The sequence below is a fragment of the Symphalangus syndactylus genome, chromosome 5 (genome assembly GCF_028878055.3).
Source record: "Symphalangus syndactylus isolate Jambi chromosome 5, NHGRI_mSymSyn1-v2.1_pri, whole genome shotgun sequence".
Taxonomy (NCBI): domain Eukaryota; kingdom Metazoa; phylum Chordata; class Mammalia; order Primates; family Hylobatidae; genus Symphalangus; species Symphalangus syndactylus.
Genome location: NC_072427.2, coordinates 128,812,518 through 128,829,586, shown reverse-complemented (window position 1 = coordinate 128,829,586; position 17,069 = coordinate 128,812,518). Strand labels below are relative to the sequence as shown.

The following is a 17,069-nucleotide window of genomic DNA, read 5'->3' as shown; positions in this document are numbered from 1 at the left end:
ATGACAGCCCATATTATTCCATATACGCAGGTGTCTTTTTTGAGGATTAAATATGAGATGGAATGTTGACTACAGTTTTTAGTATATAGTGTACTTTTAATCAATAGTAGGTTTTACTAATTCTCGAACTAATGTGGACTATAGCTGATAATTTTTTATGTGAATTTTTGGAAATAATTTCAGAGGCTTCTCTTTCCCCAACATTTTAAAATGAATTACTTTTTTTAAAATGAAGAAATAGTGCCTAAAAAAATAGAGAATGTGTATTATTTAAAAAGTAAACTACAGTGTATGGAAGGAAGTGAAAGCAGTGAAATGTTTAAGTTTCCTTCCTATTTTAGACTTTAGTTTTCCAGGCCTTTTCCCTAGAAGTAGTAGTTTTATGTGTATTCCTCCATAGGTAACCTCAGCATGTACAAATGTATGTGTATATGTAACCTTTTTGTAAACATGTACTGGACTTTGTTTTTGCTTTTTATAACCGAGGGTTCCTTTCAGCAGTGCATGAAGATCTATATTATTCTTTTTATGGCTGCATATTATTCTTTTAGATATGTATACCATAATTTAACAGACCTCACCTCCTTTTGATGAACATTTAGGTTTGTTTTTTCCATACTTCTTATTAAAATAATTGTGACCATGTATATATATATATATCTATGCAATTTATAAATATGTCTGTGGGATATACTCCTAGAAATTCTCTCTTTAATATTAGTAAATACATTTTATTGTTTTGTGAGTATAACATGAATTTTTCCCCACTCCTTTAGAAAGAAGCCTAAGAGAGAAAATGGGATTGGATGTAGAAGGTCAATGCGATTACTAAAAGTTGATCCTTCGGGAGTTTCATTACCAGCAACTCCAACACTGCCGACATTAGTAGCAGATGAAACTGTAAGAAAATGTGCAAATATAATATTTTAATGTAATAAAATACTGAAAAATTTGAAGTGTTGAAACTAGACTAAAAGTTCATTAAATTATGTTTAATTTTATATTTCATTAATACTTGAATGTTGTATGGTTTTGTTTTGTTTTGTTTTTTTGAGATGGAGTCTCACTCTGTTGCCCAGGCTGGAGTGCAGTGGCATGATCTTGACTCACTGCAACCCCCTCCTCCCGTGTTCAAGCATTTCTCCTGCCTCAGCCTCCCGAATAGCTGGGATTACAGGCACATGCCACCATACCTGGCTGATTTTTTATATTTTTGGTAGAGACGGGGTTTCACCATGCTGGCCAGGCTGGTCTTGAACTCCTGACCTGAAGTGATCTGCCTGCCTCGGCCTCCCAAAGTGCTGGGATTACAGGTGTGAGCCACTGTGCCCGGCCCATTTGTATGGTTTAATGAGTAAGATTTCAAAGTCGTAAAGACTGGATTGGATTCTGTATTTCTGCAGGACTTACCTGATGTAGGATTGTGGGTGAGTTAATTAACCTTTCTGATCATTTCCCCATTAAAAAAATGTCAGCAATAATAGAACCCTCAGTAAATATGTACAATTTTATGTCAGTTTAAAAAAAAAACTCAGCTACTGTGAAGATAAGTGAAATCGTATCTATAAAGTTTCTCACATATTAAGAGCTTAGTAATCAATAGAATATAGTTATTAGTGTTAATAAATAATACGTGATAATGTGTAGTTTAATTTTAGTGAGTAGAGTTTTATTTAGCAAACATTTTCTAAATATTTTTTATTCAAGAACACCTATTTTTAATACTTTATATGTAAGTGTTTAATTGTAAATAGGAAGATAGCACTAATTAGGCTGGTGCTTTGGGAGCAAATTGCAAATCTAGGTGTTACGGGAAGCAGTGTAGAAGAGTAGCTTCAAATTTTTTTAAGCCTCAGCCCACAAGAAATATATTTATGGCCAGGTGTAGTGGTTCATGTCTGTAATCCCAGCACTTTGGGAGGCTGAGGCAGGAGGACTGCTTGAACCCATAAGTTTGAGACCAGCCTAGGCAACATCAAGAGACCCTGTTCTTACAAAAAAAATACAAAAATTAGCTGGGTGTGGTGGCATGTGCCTGTAGTCCCAGCTCCTCAGGAGGCTGAGGTGGGAGCATCACTTGAGACATTAATTAAAAAGAAGAAAAAAGAGAAATATATTTACATTGTAACCATTACACATATATGCAACTGAAACCACAGTTTGTCAAATGGCACTACATGTGGTGCACTTTGGTATTTCTTTTTTTTTTTTTTTTTCTTTTTGAGACAGAGTCTCCCTCTGTCACCCAGCCTGGAGTGCAGTGGCACAATCTCGGTTCACCGCAACTTCTGCCTCCCGGGTTCAAGTGATTCTCATGCCTCAGCCTCCAGAGTAGCTGGGAGTACAGGCGTGTGCCACCACGCCTGGCTAATTTTTTTTTTTTTTTTTTTTTTTTTTTTTGAGACAGAGTCTCGCTCTGTTGCCTAGGCTGGAGTGTGGTGGCGCGATCTCGGCTCACTGCAAGCTCCACCTCCCGGGTTCATGCCATTCTCCTGCTCAGCCTCCCGAGTAGCTGGGACTATAGGCGCCTACCACCAAACCTGGCTAATTTTTTTTGTGTTTTTGGTAGAGACGGGGTTTCACCGCGTTAGCCAGGATGGTCTCTATCTGACCTCGTGATCTGCCCGCCTCGGCCTCCCAAAGTGCTAGGATTACAGGCGTGAGCCACTGCACCCGGCCCACGCATGGCTAATTTTTGTATTTTTAGTAGAAATGGGGTTTCGCCATGTTGGCCAGGCTGCTTTGGAACTTCTGGCCTCAAGCTATTTGCCTGCCTCGGACTCCCAAAGTGCTGGGATCACAGGTGTGAGCCATGTACCTGGCCTGGTATTTCTATTCTATTTTCATTCACTAAAACAAATTGCTAGTTGTGACATATTAACATGATTTCTCACCCATTAATTGGTTACAAACTGTTTAAAAAAATACTAATGTAAGTATAATACTGAGTAATGATTTAAGATAATCTGAGTCAATTCTCAGCTTCTCCAGTTATTGGCTGTGTGACGTCGAGCAAGTTAACTCCTCTTAAGTTTCTGGGTTTTTTTGTTTTTTTGTTTGTTTGTTTGTTTTGAGATGGAGTCTTGCCCTGTTGCCCAGGCTGGAGTGCAATAGCGCAGTCTCGGCCCACTGCAACCTCCACCACCTGGGTTCACACGATTCTCCTGCCTCAGCCTCCTGAGTAGCTGGGATTACAGGTGCCTGCCACCACGCCCAGCTAATTTTTGTATTTTTAGTAGAGATGGGATTTCACCATATTAGCCAGGCTGGTCTCGAACTCCTGACCTCGTGATCTGCCTGCCTCGGCCTGCCAAAGTGCTGGGATTACAGACTCTAAGTTTCAATCCACTGTCTTTAAAATGTGATACCTCATTCGCTAGGTTGTTGAGAGGATTAAATGAGATAATACGTTATTACTTTATAGTGTACATGGCATTCGTTTATTGAACAATTATTTTGAATGTCCATGATATGCCACCATTACTGTTGATGTTGAAAGTGAAGTTGTGGGGAAAACAGACAAATACCCTTGTCCTCCTTGTGTTTACATTCTAGGGCAGGGAGCCCAACAAATAACTTTTTATTTTTTATAACAGCCTTTGTTACCTCCTGGGCCTTTAGAAATGACTTCTGAAAATCAAGAAGACAACAATGAACGATTTAAAGGATTTCTGCAGACATGGGCAGGAATGAGCAAGGTATCACTTGGGAAGGCTAATAGCCTTTAGAATCATCTGTTAAGGAAATATATATATACATATATATGCATATATATGTATATATATACGTATATATACATATGTAGAAATATATATATATATATATATATTTTTTTTTTTTTTTTTTTTTGAGACGGAGTCTTACTCTGTCGCCCAGGCTGGAGTGCAGTGGCGCAGTCTCGGCTCACTGCAAGCTCTGCCTCCCGGGTTCATGCCATTCTCCTGCCTCAGCCTCTCCGAGTAGCTGGGACTACAGGCGCCCGCCACCACGCCCGGCTAATTTTTTGTATTTTTAGTAGAGACGGGGTTTCACCGTGGTCTCGATCTCCTGACCTCGTGATCCGCCCGCCTCGGCCTCCCAAAGTGCTGGGATTACAAGCGTGAGCCACCGCGCCCGGCCAGAAATATATATATATATTAACTTAGTTCTTTGATCTCTCCTAATGTTTCAGCCAAGTAGTAAGAACACTGAGAAGGGGTTATCTAGCATTAAAAGGTAAGTTGAAATTCCCTGTGTTTCTTTTATATTTTTTGAGATGTTTGAGTTATAAATACTATACACCATTTTAGGGAATTTTGAAAGTGAGATGAAATGTTTCCACCCTAACAACTGTTGTTTTTGTGTATTTCCTCTCAAGTGTTGCCATATACAATACCACTAGGATATAAGCTTCATGAGGGCAGTTCATGAGGTTATTTCAATAACAGGAACAGTGCCTGGCACATAATATATGTTCAATGTTGAATAAATGAGTGAATCCACATACATTTTTACTATATGTTGTAATGTATATACAATTTTGCATTACACTTTTTTCTTTTTCTTTTTTTTTTTTTGTTTTTTTGAGACAAGGTCTCCCTCTACTGCTTAGGCTGCAGTGCAGTGGCTCACTGCAACCTCTGCTTCCTGGGCTCAAATGATCCTCCCACCTCAGCCTCCCAAGTAGCTTGGACTACAGGCATGCACCATCACATCTCACTAATTTTTGTATTTGTAGAGATGAGATTTTGCTGTGTTGCCCAGGTTGGTCTTGAACACCTGGGCTCAAGTGAACCATCTGCCTTAGACTCCCAAAGTGCTGGAATTACAGGTGTGAGCCAGTGTGCCTGGCCTGCATTATGTTTTTTTCATTTGTGGTTGCATGTTACTAGCGTCTTTAAAATTATTGAATAATTATAAAATTCCATTGGGTAGAAGGAGTTCACTTCTCCTCCTACCTGCTTGGTATTTGCGGTTGTTTTCTATTTAGCTTTGTGTGTTTGTGTATGTGTTTGTTGAAGTATATGGATGTGATAGTGGATTATTTCTTTAGGTTAGATTTACAGAAGTGAGATTAATGCGTCAAATATTGTGAACATTTTTATGGCTTTTAGTACACATTGCCGAATTGTTTCTCAAAGGTCTTTTTTTCCTTCTGAAAATTTTATATGAACTTACTCTTCCATTAGCAATATGTGTGAGTATGTGTATTTAACTGCAGCCTACCAGCTTTTGGTGTTATTAAAATTATCAAGGCTAATTTAAAAAGTCAAAGAGTATTGCTTAATTTGATTTCCTTGGTTACCAGGAGATTGAATAGTTCGCATATTTATTTGCTAATTGTGATTTTTCTTTTTGAATAATGTTTTACTTATTTTGACTATTGAGATTGGTTTTACTTACAAAATTTAACTTTGTAATTTTCTTAGCTACAAAGCCAATTTAAATGGCATGGTCATTAGTGAAGATACTGTTTACAAAGTTACCACAGGCCCAATATTCTCTATGGCTCTCCACCCATCAGAAACTAGAACTTTAGTAGCAGTTGGGGCCAAGTTTGGGCAAGTTGGACTTTGTGATTTGGTAAGTTATTAAATTTCTTGAATATATTATAGTTTGACTAAAGCAAATAGTCTGGAAGAGAATAGGCTAGAGCCATGTGTTTATAAATGTTGCGTGAGACTTACCGTTTTGGGCTTTATGATGCTTTATGATTCCAAATTTTAGAAATCTGGAGGAATTTAAATTTGCTTTATAGAACTTTAATATTTTTAGCTTGAATATCATTAACCATCTGGTCATAAATTAACTGCCAGAAAACTTTGTTACACTTTGTGTGATCTTTTCACATATACATTTAAAGTGGCCGGGCACGGTGGGTCACACCTGTAATCCCAGCACTTTGGGAGGCTGAGGTGGTCGGATCACCTGAGGTCAAGAGTTCGAGACCAGCCTGGCCAACATGGTGAAACCCTGTCTCTACTAAAAAATACAAAAATTAGCTGGGCGTGGTGGTAGGTGCCTGTAATCCCAGCTACTCAGGAGGCTGAGGCGGGAGAATTGCCTGAACCCAGGAGACGGAGATTGGAGTGAGTCAACACTGTGCCATCCAGCCTGGGCGATAGAGTAAGACTTCATCTCAAAAAAAAAGAAAAGAAAAGAAAGGGCTGGGAACAGTGGCTCACGCCTGTAATCCCAGCACTTTGGGAGGCCGAGGCAGGCGGATCATGAGGTCAGGAGATCGAGACCGTCCTGGCTAACACAGTGAAACCCTGTCTCTACTAAAAAACCCCGTCTCTACTAAAAATACAAAAAATCAGCTGGACGTGGTTGCAGAGGGAGACTCTGTATCAAAAAAAAAAAAATCGAAGTTTAGTTTTCTTTTTTTGGAGACGGAGTCCTGCTCTGTCACCCAGGCTGGAGTGCAGTGGCATGATCTCGGCTCACTGCAAGCTCCGCCTCCTGGGTTCACGCCATTATCGTGCCTCAACCTCCTGAGTAGCTGGGACTACAGGCACCTGCCACCATGCCCGGCTAATTTTTTCTATTTTTAGTAGAGATGGGGTTTCACCGTGATCTTGATCTCCTGACCTCGTGATCTGCCTGCCTTGGCCTCCCAGAGTGCTGGGCTTACAGGCGTAAGCCACCGCGCCCAGCCTGAAGTTTAGTTTTCTAGTTGTGTTTAAAATATGCTCTGCTATGGTTTGAATGTTTTTGTCTCCCCCAAAATTCGTATGTTGAAATACTAATCCCTATGGTATTAGGAGGTAGGACCTTTGGGAGGTGATTAGGTCATGAATAAGATTAGTGCCCTTATAAAAGAAACCCAAGAGGGACCACTGTCCCTTCTACCATGTGAGGACACAGCTAGAAGGCACCAATTATGAACCAGAAAGTAGGCCCTTACCAGACACTGAATGAACTGGAACCTTGATCTTGGTCTTCCTAGTCGCCAGGACTATGAGAAATAAAATGCTGCTGTTGATAAGTCACTCAGTTTATGGTATGTTGTTTTAGCATCCCAAATGGACTAAGAAACAGTTTCTAAGCTATATCAAAATATCTTCCCAGGGACCTGCTTTGGAATGATTTTAGTCATCTTTGATGAGTCAGAAATAGATACTGAATTCCATTCATTGTGCATATGATTCTGCATGAAATGCTGTCTGTTGTTACAAAATTGAGAAAAGTCAAGTTAATGTTCTCTGAATTTATTTTCTTATTGGGGAAGAAGACCAAAGACATGAAAAATGCCATAAGGACAATTAATGAAGCTGAAGAAACAGTGGTGACTTGAAGTTGGTTGGGGTTTATAAACAAAATTTGCAAACCTGAAGACAGAAACCAAGTTCTTATTTGGGGATCATAGATTCTCCCTTATTTTGATAAGATGTGAGTGGGGATAGGAGGTGATAGGATTTAGCAAAGAAAACTGAAGCAAAAAAGTGGGAAGAAGATCAGGATAGTATGTAGAAGCCAAGAGATGAGTTTGAAGGATGGGAGGTTGGCAGAGCCTTTTGCAGAGAAGTTAAAAGAATGGAGAAAAGGCCATTGATTTTGAAAATAGGGTACCATTAGTGAGTTGAGAGAATAGCTTTGACAATGAGGTAAGTAAGGAACAAAGGCTTTAGGAGATTTAGGAAGTACGGGGGTAATGAAAGAACTGGAGAAGCAATGGATAGAGACTACTGTTCCCCCCGCCCCACCCCAAGATACGGTCCCACTCTGTTGCACAGGCTGGAGTGCAGTGGCATGATCATAGCTAACTGCAGCCTCAACTTCCCAGGCTCAAGCAGTTCTCCACCTCAGCTTCCTGAGTAGCTGGGACTACGGTCATGTGCCACCACACCTGGCTAATTTTTTTTATTTTTTGTAGAGATAGGGGTCTCACTCTGTTGCCTAGGCTCATCTCAAACTCCTGAGCTCAAACATTCCACCTGCTTCAGCCTCCCAAAGTGCTGGGATTACAGGTGTGAGCCACCACACCCATCTGAGACTACTTTTTGAGGAATTTTGGAAAGGAAAAATTGAAAATTAGCATGATTAAATGAAGATATTTTTTGGATGGGTTGATCTGTGTAGAATTTAAGTCATACATAAAAATCCTTTTTTCATATCTTTCCTGATGACTCCAAAACTCTGTATTATGGCCGGACGCGGTGGCTCACGCCTGTAATCCCAGCACTTTGGGAGGCCAAGGTTTGGCGGATCACCTGAGGTCTGGAGTTCGAGACCAGCCTGACCAACATGATGAAATCCCATCTCTACTAAAGATACAAAATTAGCCTGGCATGGTGGCACATGCCTGTTATCCCAGCTACTTGGGAGGCTGAGGCAGGAGATTTGCTTGAACACAGGAGACGGAGGTTGCAGTGAGCTGAGATGGCGCCATTGCACTCCAGCCTGGGAAACGAGCAAAAGGCCACCTCAAGAAAAAAAAAAAAAAAATCTGTATTACTAGGTCTCTGTAGTCCAGTATCTCCATCAACCTAATTTTCTAGGACATTTGGCAATCTCATTAACAGATTTAGCAAGTCTAAAAGCAATATTATCTTGTCTATCCTGTGCTCACAATTTCCCCAGTTTTTTAAAAAAATAGCTTCATTGAGGTAATAATTTACCTATCATAAAGTCCTATTTAAAAAATGTAAAATTCAGTGCTTTTTTTTTTTCTTTTTGAGATGGGAGTCTTGCTCTGTCACCCAGGCTGGAGTGCTGTGGTATGATCCCAGCTCACTGCAATCTCTGCCTCCTGGGTTCAGGTGATTCTTGTGCTTCAGCCTCCTGAGTAGCTGGGATTACAGGTGCTCGCTGCCACACCCGGCTAATTTTTTCTTTTCTTTTTTTTTTTTTTTTTTTGAGATGAGTCTTGCTGTGTCACCCAGGCTGGAGTGCAGTGGTGTGATCTCTGCTCACTGCAACCTCCGCCTCCTGGGTTCAAGCAGTTCTCTGCCTCAGCCTCCCAAGTGGCTGGGATTACAGGCGTCCGCTACCACACCCGGCTAATTTTTTTGTTTTTTTAGTAGAGATGGGGTTTCACCATCTTGGCAAGGCTGATCTTGAACTCCTGACCTTGTGATCCACCCGCCTTGGCCTCCCAAAGTGCTGGGTTTACAGGCATGAGTCACCGTGCCCAGCCTAATTTTTGTATTTTTTGTAGAGATGAGGCTTCTCCGTGTTGGCCAGGCTGATCTCAAACTCCTGACCTCAAGTTATTCACCTGCCTTGGCCTCCCAGAGCTGGGATTACAGGCGTGAGCCACTGTGCCTGGCCTCAGTGGTTTTTAATAAGTTTACTCAGTTGTTTAATTATCATAGTCTGGTTTTAGAACATTTTCATCATCCCTATAAGATCCCTCATGCTGGCTGGGTGCAGTGGCTCATGCCTATAATTCCAGCGCTTTGGGAAGTCGAGGCAGGAGGATCGCTTAAGCCTACTAATTCGAGACCTGCCTAGGTGACATAGTGAGACGCCTGTCTCTTAAAAAAAAAAAAAAAAAAAAAAAAAAGCTGTGTGTGGTGGTGTGTGCCATTAGTCCCAGCTACTCAGGAAGTTGAGCTGGGAAGATCACCTGAGCCCAAGGAGGTTGAGGCTGCAGTGAGCCATGATTGTGCCACTGTACTCCAGGCTGGATTGACAGAGTGAGACCCTATCTCAAAAAAAAAAAAAAAAATTCACTTACCGCAATAAGAAAGAAGCAGAGCCTAATGTAGTATACTTCAAAAACTAGCTACCAAGGAGAGAAACAAATCCTGTAGCAGAGCTAAGGGACAGCATAATTTAGCTTCTGCCCTGCCCCATGTGCAGAATCTATACTGGTAAATTGACCAAATCCTGAGAATTTTCTATATTATCAAAAGTAGAGAGAAGCACATTGGGTATTCTGATTTTCCCTCTTTTGAATGAGGAATGGGGAAATGGTTGCTGGGGGAAAATCAGGAAAAATAGAAGAAGTAGGGACAGTGAATAGTAGAACTGATTGTCTTCAAAGGAAGTTTTCTTGGCCCACGGGAGTGGTAACACCCTCCACCGCCATACAAGTAGGTGGTATGAATCCTGGTATAAAATAATGAACAAGGCCAGGTGCAGTGGCTCACGCCTGTAATCCCAACACTTTGGGAGGCTGAGGCAGGTGAATCACCTGAGGTCAGGAGTTCGAGATCAGCCTGGCTAACTAACATGATGAAACCCTGTCTCTACTAAAAATACAAAATTAGCTGGGTATGGTGATGCGCACCTGTAATCCCAGCCACTTGGGAAACTAAGGCAGGAGAATTGCTTGAACCTGGGAGGCAGAGGTTGCAGTGAGCCGGCATTGCGCCACTGCACTCCAGCCTGGGCGACAGAGTTGAGACTCTGGTTTTATTTTTTATTTTTATTTTTTTTGAGACAAAACTGCATTTCAGATTACCTGCTGTCTCAACATGGTGAAACCCTGTCTCCACTAAAAATACAAAAATTAGCCAAGCATGGTGGTGGGTGCCTGTAATCCCAGCAACTCAGGAGGCTGAGACAGGAGAATCGCTTGAACCTGGGAGGTGGAGGTTGCAGTTAGCTGAGATCGTGCTGCTGCACTCAAGCCTGGGTGACAGAGTGAGACTCCATCTCTAAAAAAAAAAAAAAAAGACTGTTGGAGGAAGGGTAAGAATAATATTCTCAAATCAATATAAATTATCTAAAATTAACAATTTAAAAAATAAAAAGCATAATGACTTCAATTGCTTTTTGTTTTATACTTTGGCCATTGTAGAAGATAATGTCTCTGTAAATACTTGAAATTCCAAAATTCCTTTAGCTTCATTTTCTTATATTATTTTGACAGATTTATGTGTACCTATACAGATAGAATGATAGAGAAGAAATTTTAAAAAAGGACCATGCTATATATGCCATTTTAAATCACATTAAATTTAACTATAAAGATGTCTATAATCTCAGTATTTTAATGATAATTTTGGTTAATTTTAGATTTGGAATGATTTTTTTTTTTTTTTTTTTTTTTGAGACAGAGTCTCGCTTTGTTGCCCAGGCTGGAGTTCAGTGGTGCGATCTTGGCTCACTGCAACCTCTGCCTCCCCGGTTCAAGCAATTCTCTGCCTCAGCCTCCCAAGTAGCTGGAATTACAGGTGTCTGCCACCACACCCGGCTGATTTTTGTATTTTTAGTAGAGATGGGGTTTCACCATCTTGGCCAGGCTGGTCTTGAATTCCTGACCTCGTGATCCACCCACCTCAGCCTCCCAAAATGCTGGGATTACAGGTGAGCCACCACGCCTGGCCTGGAGTGATTTTTTTAAAACTTTCATCTTTGTGCATTTCTGCATTGTTTGAGTTCTTTATAACAAGAGAAAATTTTATTTTTCTAGAAAACAAATGCTATAAACAAAAATGTCAGTCATTTCTAACTCTGGTAAAAGGAAGAGTATGTGTGATTATAATAATTTTTTTCTCTTTTTTTTCTTTTAAAGAATATTTCTCTCCATTTTAAAATTTAAAGTAAAAAAACAAAAATACTTTATCATTTCAGAGTAGACTAAGCCAGATTTAGAGGTGATTCTTTGTCTGGTTCATAATATGCCATATGGCGTAGAAACATAACTTGATCTGAAAAGTGACTTCTCAGGAGTTGGCAATCCAGTTGTGGAAAGGATAGTCCTTAGGAGTAGGTATATTATTATGGAAATTCAAATACATGCATTTTTATGGTGTTTTTATTTTATTTTATTTTATTTATTTTTTTGAGATGGAGTCTCGCTCTGTGACCCAGGCTGGAGTGCAGTGGTGGGATGTCGGCTCACTGCAAGCTCCACCTCCTGGGTTCACGCCATTCTTCTGCCTCAGCCTCCTGAGTAGCTGGGACTACAGGTGCCGGCCACCACGCCCGGCGAATTTTTTGTATTTTTAGTAGAGACAGAGTTTCACCATGTTAGCCAGGATGGTCTCGATCTCCTGACCTCGTGATCCGCCTGCCTTGGCCTCCCAAAGTGCTAGGATTACAGGTGTGAGCCACCGCGCCCGGCCATTTTTATGGTGCATTTAGAGGACAAAGTATGTTTAAAACTATTATCTTTGTCCCAGGAGCAAATACCTTATGAAAATTATGCTGAGAATGAGTAAGTTAATATTATACAGAAGAAGCCTGCTGTAGAAGCAAAGTGGTAAGGTACTGATACTGTTTTAGTTAGCAATTATACCATGTGTGAAATAGAGTAGATTTCTCATTTCCTGAGGATTTTATAAACTGACAGTAATATATAAACTAGTTTGTTAGTTACAGAAAGCTGGTCACTGTTAAAATTAATGTGACTTGGTATTGTTGGATTGAAAACTAGAAAAAAGTTAATGACAAGATAAAGTTTCTCGTTCTGACTTTGTGACGGGGAGAGTGGTTACGATTATAGACTAAGAAAAGACTCAATATAATCCAGTGTAAATTCTTTAATGACATAATAGCATAGCAAAAGTCACTACTTTTCACTAGTTTTTTTTTTCTCTCCCCTCACCCCCACTGTCTTCCAGACCCAGCAACCTAAAGAAGATGGAGTTTATGTTTTTCATCCTCATAGTCAGCCAGTTAGCTGTCTTTACTTCTCACCCGCCAATCCGGCCCACATACTGTCACTGAGCTATGATGGCACGTTACGCTGTGGGGATTTTTCCAGGGCTATTTTTGAAGAGGTAAATGTTAATGTGTTTACATGCTGACTTCAGATGATGTTCTAGATTCTTTATGAAATGCCACATGAATAATTATTATACCAATTGGGAGAAGTGGTATAGCAGAAGGACTTTGAGAACTACGCTGCCTAAGTTCAAATCCCAGATCATCTGTTACTAGTTGTGTGACCTTGACAAGTTGCTTAACCTTGTTGTGCCTCACTTTCCTGAGCTGTGAAATGGGATTTAACAGGACTGACCTTATAGGGTTGTCATGACAATTTAATGAGCTTATGCAGATAAAGTACTTAGAACAGAGCCTGGCACATAGTATGTGTTTGCGCTTGTTAAATTTCTTTTTTTTTTCTCTCCCAAAGCTTTTAAATAAAATAACTTACTCTTCTATTTTTAGGCATAAGACTTGTACTTAGCTGGGTGTGGTGGCTCATGCTTGTAATCTCAGCACTTTGGGACGCCAAGGTGGGAGGCTCACTTCAGGCCAGGAGTTCCAGACCAGCTGGGCAACATGGCGAGACCTTGTCTCTACAAAAAATAAAAAATATTAGCTGAGCTTGGTGGTGTGTGCCTATAGTCTCAGCTACTCAGGAGGCTGAGGTGGGAGGATCACTTGAGCCCAGGAGTTCAAGATCAGCCTGGGCAACATAGTAAGACCTTGTCTCTAAAAAAATTATCTTGGTGTGGTGGCATGTGCCTGTAGTCACAGCTACTGAGGAGGCTGAGGTGTGAGGATTACTTGAGCCCAGGAGATTGAGGCTGTAGTAAGGCCGTGATCACATACATCATTGCACTTCAGCCTGGGTGACAGAGTGAGACCCTCTCTCAAAATAAGACATCTTCTACTTAATGTTTAAAACAAACATATCATTTGAGGTGAACTTTCAGATTTGCTTAACTGTATCAGATTGCCTCAGTAAGATAAGTCAAGTTGAACTTTTTTATTTTATTTTTTTTGAGATGGAGTTTCACTCTCGTCACCCAGGCTGGAGTGCAGTGGCACGATCTCGGCTCACTGCAACTTCTGCCTCCTAGGTTCAAGCAATTCTTCTGCCTCAGCCTCCTGAGTAGCTGGGATTACAGGCACCCATCAACATGCCCGGGTAATTTGTTGTTGTTGTAGTAGAGATGGAGTCTCACTCTGTTGCCCAGGCTGGAGTGCAGTGGCGTGATCTCGGCTCACTGCAACCTCCACCTCCCAGGTTCAAGCGATTCTCCTGCCTCAGCCTCCTGAGTAGCTGGGACTACAGGCGCGTGCCACCACGCCAAGCTAATTTTTGTATTTTTAGTAGAGATGGGGTTTCAACATGTTGGCCAGGCTGGTCTCGAACTCCTGACCTTGTAATCCACCCGCCTCAGCCTCCCAAAGTGCTGGGATTACAGCGTGAGCCACCATGCCTGGTCAGATTTGCCTATTCTGGACATATCATGTAAATGAAATCATACAATTTGTGGTCTTTTGTGACTGTTTTCTTTAACAAAATGTATTCAAAGTTCATCCATGTTGTAGCCGTGTATCAGTACTTCATTCCTTTTTATGGCTGCATAATATGCCATTGTATGGGTATTCCACATTTTATTCATCTGTTCATCGTTTGATGAACATTTGTGTTTCTATTCTTTCTTTATATATTTATTTTTGAAACAGAGTCTCGCTCTTGTTGCCCAGGCTGCAGTGCAGCAGTACAATCTCGGCTCACTGCAACCTCTGCCTCCTGGGTTCATGCCATTCTCCTGCCTCATCCTCCTGAGTAGCTGGGATTACAGGCACGTGCCACCACACCTGGCTAATTTTTGTATTTTTAGTAGAGACAGGGTTTTACCATGTTGGCCAGGCTGGTCTTGAACTCCTGACCTCAGGTGATCCACACACCTTAGCCTCCCAAAGTCTTGGGATTACAGGTGTGAGCCACCATGCCTGGCCTTACTTATTTTTATTTTTTGAGATGGGGGGTCTCACTCTGTCACTCCAGCTGGAGTGAAGTGGCTTGATCTCAGCTCACCGCAGCCTCTCCTCCTGGGCTCAAGTGATCTCCCACCTAAGCCTCCTGAGTAGCTGGAACTATAGGCATGTGTCACTATGCTTGGCTAATTTTTGTATTTTTAGTAGAGACGGTGTTTTGCCAAGTTGTCCAGGCTGGTCTCAAACTCCTGAGCTCAAGTGATCCGCCCACCTTGGCCTTCCAAAGTGCTGATATTACAGGCATGAGCTGCTGCACCCAGCTGTAACTTATATTTCAATAAGCCTGACTTTAAAACAATAGGTGGAGAACTCCTATAGCTTAATTAAAAAAGCTAACCCAATTAAAAAATGGGCAAAGGATCTGAATAAACATTTCTTTAAAGAAACACAAATGGCACCGGGTGCGGTGGCTCACCCCTGTAATACCAGCACTTTGGGAGGCCGAGGTGGGTGGATCACCTGAGGTCAGGAGTTTGAGACCAGCCTGGCCAACATGGTGAAACCCCATCTCTACTAAAAATACAAAAATTAGCCAGGCTGGTGGCAGGAACCTGTAGTCCCAGCTACTTGGGAGGCTGAGGCAGGAGAATCACTTGAACCTGGGAGGTGGAGTCTGCAGTGAGCTGAGATCGCGCCACTGCACTCCAGCCTGGGCGACACAGTGAGACTCTGTCTCAAAAAAAAAAAAAAAAAAACCACAAATGGCAAATAAGCACATGAAAAGATTCTAAGCATCATTATTCATTAGGGAAATGCAAATCACAGTGAGATACCAGTTTACACTCACTAGGATAACTGTACTTGCCAGTAATAAAAAGTGTTGGCAATGATGTGGAAAAATTGAAACCCTCATATTTTGAGAATTGGTATGTAAAATGGTAAAGTTGGTTGGGGAAAGTTTGACAGTTCCTTAAATGTTAAACAGAGTTACCATATGACCTAGCAGTATCCCTCCTAGGTATACACCCAAGAGAAATGAAAGCACATGTCCACACAAAAACTTGTACAGGAATGTTCATACCAGCATTATTTGCAATAATACAAAGAATAGGCTGGGCACGGTAGCTCACACCTGTAATCTCAGCACTTACGGAGGCCGAGGAGGGTGGATCACTTGAGTTCAGGAGTTTTCAAGACCAACCTGGCCAACATCGTGAAACCGCACCTCTACTAAGAATACAAAATTGGCCAGGCGCGGTGGCTCACGCCTGTAATTCCAGCACTTTGGTAGGCCGAGGCGGGCGGATCACGAGGTCAGGAGATCGAGACCACCCTGGCTAACACGGTGAAACTCCGTCTCTACTAAAAATACAAAAAATTAGCCAGGCGCGGCAGTGGGCGCCTGTAGTCTCAGCTACTCGAGAGGCTGAGGCAGGAGAATGGCGTGAACCCGGGAGGCGGAGCTTGCAGTGAGCCTAGATAGCGCCACTGCAGTCCGGCCTGGGCGAAAGAGCAAGACTCTCTCAAAAAAAAAAAAAAAAAAAATTAGCTGGGCGTGGTAGTGTGCGCCTGTGGTCCCAGCTACTCGGGAGGCCTGAGGCATGAGAATCACTTGAACCTGGGAGGCTGAGGCTGCAGTAAGCCGAGATTGTATCACTGCGCTCCAGTCTGGGTGACAGAGGGAGACTCAAAAAAAAAAAAAAAGTTACACATGGTACAATTTACCACTTGAGGTGTATAATTCTGTGAGTTTTGGTGAATTGTGTACACATGTGTAACTATCATAATCAAGATATAGAGCTGGGTGCAGTGGCTCACACCTGTAATCCCAGCACTTTGGGAGGCCGAGGCGGGTGGATCACTTGAGGTGAGGAGTTCGAGACCAGCCTGGCCAACATGGTGAAACCCCATCTCTACTAAAAACACAAAAAATTAGACGGGCATGGTGGCTCACGCCTATAATCCCAGCTACTCAGGCTAGGCGAGGGAGAATCACTGGAACCTAGGAGGCGGAGGTTGCAGTGAGCCAAGATTGCGCCATTGTACTCCAGTCTGCATGACAGAGTGAGACTTCATCTCAAAAAAAAAAAAAAAAAAAAAAAAAATTTCCATTTCCCTCAAAATTACATCATGACCTTTTGTAGTCATTCTCCTCCCAATGCCTGCAATCCCTGGCAACTACTGATGTGATTACTGTCCCTATAATTTTTGCCTTTTCCTGAATGTCAAGCAGTTGGAATTATATGATTTGTAGCCTTTTGTATCTGGCTTTTACCTAGAGTAACACTTTTAAGGTTCATTCATGCTATTGCATATATTCGTAATTTGTTTCAGATACAACTGACTAAACAGTTACCTTATACTAGGCACTATCTTGAGTGTGCTTTATATACATCATTATGCCTTTTAACACCCTAGAAAATGAGTAATGTTATTGCATTTAACAGGTGAAAAAACTGAGGCAGAGAGGTTTATGAGGTTGCTCAAGGACATAGATGGCAGAACAAGAATTTACA

General features: G+C 41.6%; 1 protein-coding gene across 3 annotated transcripts in view; it reads left to right on the top strand.

Annotated features, from left to right (window-relative positions):
* WDR76 (WD repeat domain 76) overlaps nucleotides 1-17,069 on the top strand; it is a 47,874-nt gene that overhangs the window by 18,335 nt on the left and 12,470 nt on the right. For all 3 annotated transcript variants that reach the window (XM_055276837.2, XM_055276839.2, XM_063639496.1), the window contains exons 5-9: nucleotides 777-900; nucleotides 3,597-3,698; nucleotides 4,172-4,215; nucleotides 5,409-5,562; nucleotides 12,498-12,656. In XM_055276837.2, coding sequence (XP_055132812.1) covers nucleotides 777-900; nucleotides 3,597-3,698; nucleotides 4,172-4,215; nucleotides 5,409-5,562; nucleotides 12,498-12,656 — 583 coding nt within the window. The remainder of the gene's footprint in view (nucleotides 1-776; nucleotides 901-3,596; nucleotides 3,699-4,171; nucleotides 4,216-5,408; nucleotides 5,563-12,497; nucleotides 12,657-17,069) is intronic.